Source organism: Lactuca serriola, chromosome 1 (assembly GCF_051521515.1).
Source record: "Lactuca serriola cultivar US96UC23 chromosome 1, Lser_US96UC23_V15, whole genome shotgun sequence".
NCBI lineage: Eukaryota > Viridiplantae > Streptophyta > Magnoliopsida > Asterales > Asteraceae > Lactuca > Lactuca serriola.
The window spans coordinates 17,481,810-17,492,560 of record NC_136408.1 but is presented as its reverse complement, the minus strand read 5'-3'; the positions used below and the strand labels follow the sequence as shown (position 1 = coordinate 17,492,560).

Below are 10,751 nucleotides of genomic sequence, written 5' to 3'. Positions count from 1 at the left end.
ATTTGACACGATTAAACATTTTTTTGTCGTGTTTTCGTGTTTGTCGTGTCGTATCGTGTTTATCGTTTTTAATTGGTTCGTTTTTGTGTTAGTTTAAAAAAAATCCGAGATCGTGTCGTGTCGTTTTCGTGTAACATAAAACTTTGTCGTGCTGTGTCGTGTCAGACAAAAACACGACACAATGGCCCGATTTGTCATCCCTGTTTACTTTGAATTTTGAGTAAATTTAAACAAGTGTGCACACCACACATTCCTTACTTATTTATTATTCAACAATATTGATTTTAACATCTTAATAAAACAATTCACCTGACACAGTAGGCACTTATTTTAATTTATGCCGTAGGGTAAAAGACTTTTTCTTTAAGTTAGCCTAACACCCTACTCTCAAACAAATTTACTTAAGCGGCGACTGAAACGTAAATTATCAAAACTTGAGGGTTAATTACTACTTCTTATAGCCGAGATGTTCAAAACTTCAAAATCTTGCGGTCCAAGTCCAACGTCTCAAAGCCTGAACATCCCATCCGACGGCCCATACTTCCCCAACTCCGATCCAGTATCTTTAAATAAAAAACCCTTCCTGAAAATCCCATAAACCCTCATTTTAGGGTTCTGAATCATAAACACGCAGTAGTAAAGCTCAACGAATCAAAGGTATGTTTTGATTTGGTTATTGCATTTGTCTATATGCTCATTGTTACTCTTGGTTCGTTTGTTTTTTTCATTATATATATTTTTTACTGTAACTATCTACGAGTTTGATAATTTGAAAATGAAAATAGAAGTGGTTTTAAAGAATACAAAAATCAACACGTGGATGGATTGGATCTTTTGGCTAGCAAGGAGGGATGGGTTTCTTTCTGATTTTGATTTTGAAAATTAATCCACGAACTTTGCCTATTTAAGAACTTTTACCGTGTACTTTGCAAAATTGTTATTGATCATGGAGTTCAGTTTTATTTATAACATTCCTAAGAGGTAGTATGATTTATGAAGATAATGTCGATCGTATTTCGTGTCAAGATTGAAAATGACTTACAAAAGATAGTGAATTTGACCAACTTACTGCAAAACCTCATCATTTTGTTATATGTTATATAGCGAAACTTCATTGATCCTCTGTTTTGCTGGATTTAGGTTTTAACTTACAACCATGGCTTTCTTCAACAAAATGGGCAACATGGTAAGGCAGACTGTAAGTAAGCAGGTCAATCATGAAGTATCGGCAGCCAACCCATCTATTTTTCAAGTTATACGATGCATGTCGTCGTCAAAACTATTTGTGGGAGGTAATTTCAAATTCCCAACTGAAATATCAAATTTGTGATTCTGTGAAGTCGATCTTGATATTTCCATCAACTTTATTTTTTGCAGGCCTGTCTTACGCTACAGATGAAATGAGCTTGAGAGAAGCTTTTAGTGCATATGGGAATGTCCAAGAAGGTATTATTCATGTTAATTTCCAGTAATCGAATCCAAGCATTTGTGTTTATATGGAATTTTGGTAGTAGAAATTATTGCAATAAGTGATTAAATTTGTTATTGTTTTCAGCTAGGGTTATTGTGGATCGTGAAACTGGTCGATCTAGAGGTTTTGGCTTTATTACTTTCACTGATACTGAGGCTGCTTCTGCTGCAATTCAGGCATTGGATCAAAGGGTATTTATCTTTTTTCTCTTTAAAACTTTTATGTTTTAATTAAAAAGTCTGTTGATGATTAAAAAAAGTGTTGTCTATTAAGTCGTTCTTTCTGCATTAAGTCAAAAGAGAATACTGATAGCTGACTATTCCAGGAGTTACATGGCCGAGTGGTTAAAGTGAATTATGCAAATGATAGGCCACAAGTGGGTGGTGGTGGTGGTTACCGAGGTGGAGGCTTTGGTGGAGGTGGTTACGGTGGTGGTGCCTATGGTGGTTTTGGTGGTGATGGTCAGAACACTGGTGTTGCAGGTGGCAGTGATGGCTTTAACAGTGGTGGTTATGGTGGAAATAGCTATGGTAATGGCGGCTATGGTGGTAATGCTGGTGGCTATTATGATGGAGACAGCAATGTCAGCAGTGGTGATGGTGGCAGGTGAGATGCATCTGTGGCTTGAACTGTGTTTTCTACTGGACTGATATTAATTACTTGTTGGTCATATGGTCTAAAATAAATAGGTAATTCTTTTTTTCTTTAAATCTTGGGTCAAGAAGTTATAACAATTTTGATTGTTTCTGATAAATATGTTTAGATTTGAGCTCATGTTATTTATGGTCGATACAACAGTCTTTGAATCTTGGGCATTTGCATTACTTATTTATTGTAGTTAGTTTCCGCAGATAATACGAATGGGCAAATGATATACAGTTTTAAGTTTTTCCAATTAGCGATGTTTAATAAGGATCGGTAAAACTAGGTCAAAGTGTTAAGTTACAACCGATTCAAAAGCTTTGAATGGTTTGATAATGTGGAATTACACTCTAATCAAAAGGAATCGCTAATATGTAACGGGATAAATATACCCATCACCCAAAAAAACTAACAAATTACAAAATATACTAACCTCTGAAAAGTGAGATAAATATATCTATTATTCTCCATGGAATGCCAAAAAACTACTTTGAATTATGTTTATCATATACATCTCGAGTTTGGATTAAGTTGTTAATTCTTTCAATGAAAAAATGCAAGAAAGGTATTCTCAAAATCTAAGAACACGTAACTCAACAGTTATACAATGTCTTTTGTAATTTCTTTTCTTAATAACTTTTTTCTTATAAAAAAATAAAATAGATTAAATTATAAAAAATGGTTCATTTCGTTTTTTACTTTTTTTTTAAAAGCCAAGTGCATTTTTTTTCAAATGTATCGCTGCAACTGTGGTTTAATTTTGTTTTTGAGTTTATCCTCGTTATATCATAATGATTATTTTAGTCTTAATTATTTGTTTCCATCATGTATTTATTATTTATAATTTATAGTTTGTTAAATGGACCCATCTAAAATTAACCTCTCCCTCTCTTCATAAACGCTAAAAAACATCGTTGTTAGATCTTTCGGAATACCAAACATGAATAGGGATGACAAAAAACCCGAACCCGACGGAGAAACCTGAAACCCGATCATTTCGGGTCGGGTAACGGGTCGTTATTGAGTTTTTTTTTATCAGTTTCAGAGCAGGGAGTGAGTTATCTTTGCACTGCCCCATTATATATATATATATATATATATATATATATATATATATATATATATATATAGTTTAATACGTCAAAACATAAAAAAAATGATCATTCATACCAGATCGTTAATAACTAAAAGGATTTTCCACAATAAGTATTTTATCTTTGAACGCGTATAATTAAACTAAACTTAAATCAAATAATTTTTAATATAATGTCCAATTTATTCTATTAAAATGACACATCATATTTTTAATTTAAAAGAGATGCTAGAACATGTATTTTTTATAAGATATTGGGGTACCCTAAAACGGAATAATGAACTCGTTATGAATTGTTGTAAACCCGATAAAATACTTGAAACTCGACGGGAAAACCCAAAACCCAATGGGGCGCCCCAATAAGATACCCGAAAGATATCAGGTTGGGTTTGGGAAACCATGCCCTGTCTCGAACCCGCCCCGTTGCCATTCCTAAGCATGAAGCTTGTTGGAGTCTATGTGACAACAAACAACGAAGATGAACGCTATCCCAACCCTCCATGGTTCTTTGTTGTCTTGGAGAATTGTGGTGGAGAGGATGGTAAACCAAGACCAATGGGAGGGAAAGTGACCGTTTAAATTTAGAGAAAACTGCAAAAATGGTCCTTTATGGTATGCATTTTTTCCAAGGTTAAGTCCAAACCTCGATTTTTTTTTTTTACTTTATAGTTCTTTGGCCTAGTTTCCATATGGAAATGGTCCCTCCGAAAATAAAAATGACTATTATACCCTTTTATTTTTATTTTTTTGCATTTTTAATATCTATTTTAATATTTTAATAATTAAAACAATAAAAGGTCCTAGAGTGCATTGTTTCAGGTGTTTCATCGAGCAACCTGGAGTGCACTGTTCTTTCAGGTGTTTCATCGAGCACCTGTAGTGCATTATGCAAAGGCACTTTTCTTTAAGGTGTTTCATCGAGCACCTCAAGTGCATTGTTCTCCTCCTTCATTTTGAGCTAAATAAGTAAATAGTTTACTTATTCTTTAGAAAATTGATCTAGATAGACGTAGACATGCATGAACAGATTACCCCACATAATATTAAGAAGAAAAAAGCCTTGTAATTCGTATAATATAACAATCAAGAAGATCAAATCATAACAAATCAGTGAGAAATCTGTATAACAGGGGAAGTGTGATTGAGATTATAAAAGAGAGCACACAACACAGTCATGGGAATTGGATGAGAGAGAGAGAGAGAGAGGTGAGCCCCTATTATTTTTAAAATTTTAAAATTTTAAAATAAGTATTTAGATTTAAAAAAATGAAAGAAAAACAGAAAATAAATACCCAAAGGTATTAAAGTCATTTCAATTTACCGATGGACTAAATGCACAACGAAACTAGCTCAAAAAGATCACGAAACTAAAAAGTTGATGTTTTGACCAAACCTCGAAAAAATGCATACCACAGTGACCATTTTTGTTGTTTTGTCTAAAATTTACCTATATTAATACAACATTCTACCACCAGATTTTCAAATCATTATTCTCTTTATACTCTATAAAATATCATATAAATGATTTTTACAAATTTTGATTCAGATGATGGTGAGAAATTTATCTCAATATTCTTTAATGTTGTGTAACATATAAACAATGAAGAACATATAGATGTTTCACGTATAAGAGCGATTGTCAATCGAGATCGTCATGTCACACATGAACTATCGGTACATGATTATTTTGCCGATAATTGTTTTTATAATGATGAGGCATTCGAACGTTGATTCCATCTAAATAGGGCGTTTTTTTTTCACGTATTAGTAATGTTTTAAAAGCAAGATATGATTATTTTAATCAAAAACCCGATGTTAGAGGTAGAATGGACTTTAGTAGTATACAAAATGTGTGGCTTCACTAAGATATTTAGGATACATTATAACTTTTGATGCATTAGACAAGTACTTAAAATATATGAGAGGACCACAATTCCCGGTACCGGTACTGGTAATGTTAGTTCGTTTCGGTACTAGGGATTGACTTTTGATCAAATTCGATTTTTGGAAAACCAGGAACAGTACCGCTCGGTACTGGTTTCGCGCCGTGCTTATCCCTATTTCTACTGTTTCAAAACATAATCATATAATTTGTTATGATTTGTTCCAGTCTTACTGTTAGGTGCATTTTGTGCACCTATTTTGCACATCTATTTTTGTCTTTCCATCAGTTACTTGTGGTGCTAAAAAGGAGGAAATCGACTATTTTACACAAACATACCGTTTTAAGAGCAACAATGGGCATTTTGGAGCTTTTGAAGATACCAAATCATTGCAAATATTTTTTTTATTTCCATTTATAAGCATTAGACAATTCCAATTTCATCTTTTTTGTTTGATTTGTTATTGGTCATGTGTGGCTAAGAAGCCTTAATTTATAGTTCTATTATAGTGATTATGTTATTGTTTAAACTAGAATATTTAAATTTGATTTATGTTTGATTGATCACTTATATGAATTGAATTCTTTTGTACTTAATCAAATTTTAGGGCACCTAATCGTTCTATAAAATGATTAGTAACAAATAATAAGTTTTCTTATTGTAGAGCACATATTAGATGTTTTAACACTTCCCAACGTATGAGATGAAATGAACATTATTTGGAAGCTTGTACAAAACTTAATTTAATTTCTCAATAAAATCTAAGAGCGTGTTTAGATTAAATTAGTAAAACTAGGTCTAGTTAAAGAACGTGTTTTGGTTAGATAATTTGGCAAGCGAGAGATATTAGAACGTGTTAATATCTTATTATCTTTCAATACCAACTTAGAATATCAATCACGCATTACATCAAGTCATAATCAAGTAATGACAACATTGAAAACTAGAACTGAAACAATTTCAACAACTTATTTACAAATCTATTTAGTTTTCTGTATGTTTTCAAAGTAGATTATTATTTATATTATTTCAGATTTTGCATAGAAATCCCTCCTTTTTGTAACTAAAGTACATTGTGCAAAAAATGTATAAATTTTTGTCCCTGTGTTTTTGAGGATCAACCTTGCTTGCTTTGTATTACTTTTTAGTGTATTGAAACTGTGTATTTAAAATCTATAGTACTCCTATTATTTATTGAGTTTGACATACCTAACACTTAGCAAACACTATATAAATTCTTTGTTCAATCTAGTTCCATTCCATCAAGTTCATCCACCAAAAGATACCTAATCAGATGTGACAATTTTTGAAATAATAATGTATTTTGAAAGTAAATATTTGGAGAACGGTGGAGAACGATACCTATAACGGTTACTTTACAAAAACAAGGTTATTATGTGATATATTATTTGATATTTTATTAATGAAAATAAATTAAAAATTAATGAAAGGGAAAATAATATTTTAGATAGAACAGATAAGACCATCGAAACAAAATAAAATTACAAGAAAATCCAATGTTACAATTAAAAAAATTATAAACTATGAGAACTGAGAACCATTTTTGGAATTTACTCAAAGAACAAATATATAAAGTCGACAAATTCCATTCTTTTTCTTGGGCGGAAAGTTGATACATTGCGATGAGGGGAGGGGAGAGAGTGCTGAATTAGATATCCTGAAATACACGAGACTCCTCAAATTTCGAGACTAACGTCGATCTCCGTGAGCCTCGTCTTCTGTCTAAACCCCCTCCATAAAACCACCCTAAAACCCTAAACCGACGAACGAAAGGTTGAAAGGACTGCTAAAAGCAACTGCACTGCTCGATTTCATGGCGGTCACCAGCAGTAGCACTACAGCTTCTGAAGGAATTCAAGGAACAAAATCTTCAGCAACAATTGTTTTAACAAACTCGCCACACAATCAATTCTTTGGCAAGTTTAATCTTCGTCCTCTATCTTAATAGCAACTTGTTCACGCATTTTAGTTGAACTAATCGTGCGCGGTAAATTAAATTTGTGGTTGAAATGAGACCTCGAAAGCTGTTGTCTGATTTTAAATACTTTGTTACTGGTTTGAGATCGAAAAATGTTAGCCGTGTAATATTTTGCTTTAATTTTTAGAGTTTTAATGTTCCGATCTATAATGAAACTGGTGTATGATGTAGACGGAGAGATATCTTATGCATCAGATGATAGTAATTGTATTCTAAAGTTGGAGAATGAACAATGGAGAACTTAGATTGCATTTACGTGACAAAGTATAACTCATGTTTAGCAGAAAAGTGAAGGATTTTGTGTCATTTAAGATAGAAAGTGACTTTCAGTTACCCTGTCCATTGAACAAGTGCATCGAGTTGAGCTTGAGTGAAGAAGGACCTTGTATTTCCCTAATCCATTACTAATTTGAACTTCTATGCATTCTAAAGGCCGACTGTATGGACTATTGTATGTATTATTTGTAGTAATCAGTTTTATCCAAAACTAGATTAAGTCCTTATCATTTTTTTGAAGTTGAAATTTGAAAAGCAGCCTACCCAACCTAACTGTGAATTGAAGGCACTTACTATTATGCAAAGGTAGTATAAGTTTATAAGTATCATATATGCAGTGTTTTAAAAGAATGTTACACTTTCTTGATCAAAGTGGTTGAGATTGAAAATGAAAATACTCCTTACTTTTTAGAAAAAACAGAGTTCTCATGGTAATGTGCTAACACATTTCAGTTTGGAGAGAGTTCTTATGGGGAGCCCTTGCTGGTGGCTTTGGGGAAGGGATGATGCACCCAATTGATACTGTGAAAACTCGGATCCAAAGTCAAGCCATTTTGGCTCAAAGCCAGGTCTGTTATGGTTTTCTTACAATCAAATATAAACTCTGAGGAACAAGAAAGATATAGTTGGGTAGCTTCAATACTTGTGCATGTAAACTTGGGTTCATTTTCTTGGATGTTGACACTTTATAACTCGGTGATGTTGGTGCATTGTTTTCCTATGATCAGAATCAAAAGACTATATTACAGATGGTCAGAGCTGTCTGGGGTGCTGATGGTTTAAGAGGTGAATTCTCTTCCTTTAAAATTATCTTTTTCCTTTGAATGTGTGAAACATATGCTTTTACATGTGACTCCTTTCCTGATCTATAGTGGCACAATGTGCAAACTTTAAGCATTTTCTTACATCTTCTCTTTTGCTAAAAATCCCCCTTACTGTTAGGTTTTTATAGAGGGGTGGCACCTGGGGTAACTGGATCTCTTGCAACGGGTGCAACATACTTTGGTGTCATAGAATCCACCAAAAAGTGGATTGAAGAAACACATCCGAATCTTGGAGGTCATTGGGCCCATTTCATTGCTGGTGCTTTAGGCAAGTAGTAACTCTTGTTTTTGTGACAAATTGATGAATTTCCATTAACTTTCACTTTCAAGATATGATTAATACATACGAAGAATAAACAAAATAAAATAAAATAATTTGTTTGTTTTGTTTTTGTTTATCTCCTTGAAACCATAACAGGAGATACACTTGGGTCTTTTATATATGTCCCTTGCGAGGTGATTAAGCAACGTATGCAGGTTCAAGGAACAAAGAAATACTGGAGTTCAGTTGTGATGAAAGAGGGTGCATCTGATGCCAGTTTGAGTATGTATGGATACTATTCTGGAATGTTTCAAGCTGGATGTTCGATATGGAAAGATCAAGGACCAAAGGGACTATATGCAGGGTATACTTTTTTACTTTTATTTTATTACCACCCCTCAAATTTCCACTTTTAGCTAGTGCTTTCTATGACTGAAAAACCTGTGTTGTTTTGCTTTGCTTGATGGAATGGAAATATGGAATTGTTCCTGAAAAGAAATATTAACCTTTTCTGTTTTTGTTACTATTTTCTTGTTTTATTGGCAGGTATTGGTCTACACTTGCAAGGGATGTCCCATTTGCTGGTTTAATGGTAAGTTTTTGTTTCATTCCATTTTCCACCTCTTCTTCTCTTTATTCATCCGATTGTACTCTATTTAATTAATAATAGCAGGCAATAAAACATACAATAATCAATCTACAAGACACTTAATATATTTATTTACATATGCAGGTTACGTGTTATGAAGCGTTGAAAGAAGTAACAGAATACGGGAGGCAAAAGTGGTTCCCTAATTCAAGATTCCATGTCAATAGTTCTTTTGAGGGGCTTGTATTGGGAGGAATAGCTGGAGGTATTATTATTATTATTATATTTTTTATTACATGATTTTGAGGGATTTATTAACATGATGAATGTAAAACATGCACAGGTGTTAGTGCATATCTTACAACTCCTTTAGATGTAATCAAAACAAGACTACAAGTACAAGGCACAATCGTAAGGTAGAAATGGTAGTTATGCAAGAATGTTGTATTTATTTAAGAATTAATGTTTTTATATATAAAATGTGTCAGGTATAATGGTTGGATGGATGCATTTCGTAGAATATGGTTGATTGAAGGTGCAAAGGGTTTTTTTAGAGGAAGCATTCCACGGGTGATATGGTATGTTCCAGCTTCTGCTCTTACATTCATGGCTGTTGAATTCCTCAGAGACCAATTCAATGAGACAAAGACACCAAACACAGATACAGTCACTAGCTTAATATTAGACAAAAGTAAGCCTCCTTTGCAACAAAATTAGATTTACTGAGAATGAGAATGAGAATAGCAGCATACTTCTAAACTAAACTAAGTGAATTCTTTTTGGTGGGCCATAATAGGGTTGGCTACCAAATTTTACTCTTTTGGTGAATAGTAACAAGTTTCACCTTTTTGGTGAATGTTAATATTCTTAATGAAACCATCTAATTCCTTCACTATAATAATATTTCTCACACATACGCTCTATTACAAGTCTTTAAACCTGTGAATCTAGTCACTCTTTGTTTATTTGTGATTTTGTGGTTCGGTTTTGATTCTAGCTAAAAAAAAAGTGAAAGTTTTGGTAGAATAAATTAAAAAGATTTTTTTTTCCTATATCACAGTTGGGGAAATTCGAAGCACTTATTTCCTTTTGTTAAATGAAAAATGTAAACAACAGATATTAATATTATTTATATTCTGAGACGAAAGAACTTTTTGTTATATCCTTAAATCATGATCTCTGATATATATTTTTTTAACATGTTATATAAAACAAGCGATAGAAATTTCTTAAGGATATTGTGAAAAATAAGTGGTACAAAATGAGAGAAATTGTTTAGTTAGAAATTCAACTTTTTGGTTATTAAGGAGCGGGAAATATACAAATAATAGTTAAAAGTAAGGGGTGAGCAACCGGTCCGACACGGTTCGGAACCAGAACTAATTAAGCCAAAATATGAGAACCGTTAACCGGATTGGTTAGATGGCAAAACTAGAGTTTGGTTGGAAATCGTTCGATAAAATTAAGATAGTAGAGAATGATGGTGTGAAAAAGAAGTATGCAAAATGTAAGACCTCTAGGGTAACCAAACATGCAAATAGGTGAAAAAACAAACAAACATGCAGATAGGTGCAAAAAAAGCAGGCTGACAAAGAAAATAAAAATTAAACCAAGTTCAATCTTAAAGACACGAATGGGGAGGTAAGTGTAACATGGAAACACGATGAGTCTAAGATAAACAGAATTTTATTAAACCTTTTTGTTATAGGTGG

General features: G+C 32.9%; 2 protein-coding genes across 2 annotated transcripts; both read left to right on the top strand.

Annotated features, from left to right (window-relative positions):
• The first annotated feature begins 501 nt into the window (after window positions 1–501).
• Window positions 502–2,349, top strand: LOC145067675 (glycine-rich RNA-binding protein 3, mitochondrial-like). Its single transcript, XM_079014762.1, has 5 exons — window positions 502–657; window positions 1,141–1,292; window positions 1,378–1,446; window positions 1,556–1,662; window positions 1,797–2,349. The coding sequence occupies exons 2-5, from the start codon at window positions 1,157–1,159 to the stop codon at window positions 2,079–2,081; spliced, it is 597 nt and encodes a 198-aa protein (XP_078870888.1). The 5' UTR covers window positions 502–657; window positions 1,141–1,156; the 3' UTR covers window positions 2,082–2,349.
• A 4,346-nt stretch (window positions 2,350–6,695) lies between these two features.
• On the top strand, window positions 6,696–9,940 carry LOC145060263 (Mitochondrial substrate carrier family protein). The gene is made up of 9 exons (XM_079007975.1): window positions 6,696–7,026; window positions 7,818–7,933; window positions 8,093–8,150; window positions 8,307–8,456; window positions 8,607–8,814; window positions 8,997–9,042; window positions 9,184–9,304; window positions 9,383–9,455; window positions 9,528–9,940. The coding sequence occupies exons 1-9, from the start codon at window positions 6,924–6,926 to the stop codon at window positions 9,754–9,756; spliced, it is 1,104 nt and encodes a 367-aa protein (XP_078864101.1). The 5' UTR covers window positions 6,696–6,923; the 3' UTR covers window positions 9,757–9,940.
• Window positions 9,941–10,751: the final 811 nt, after the last annotated feature.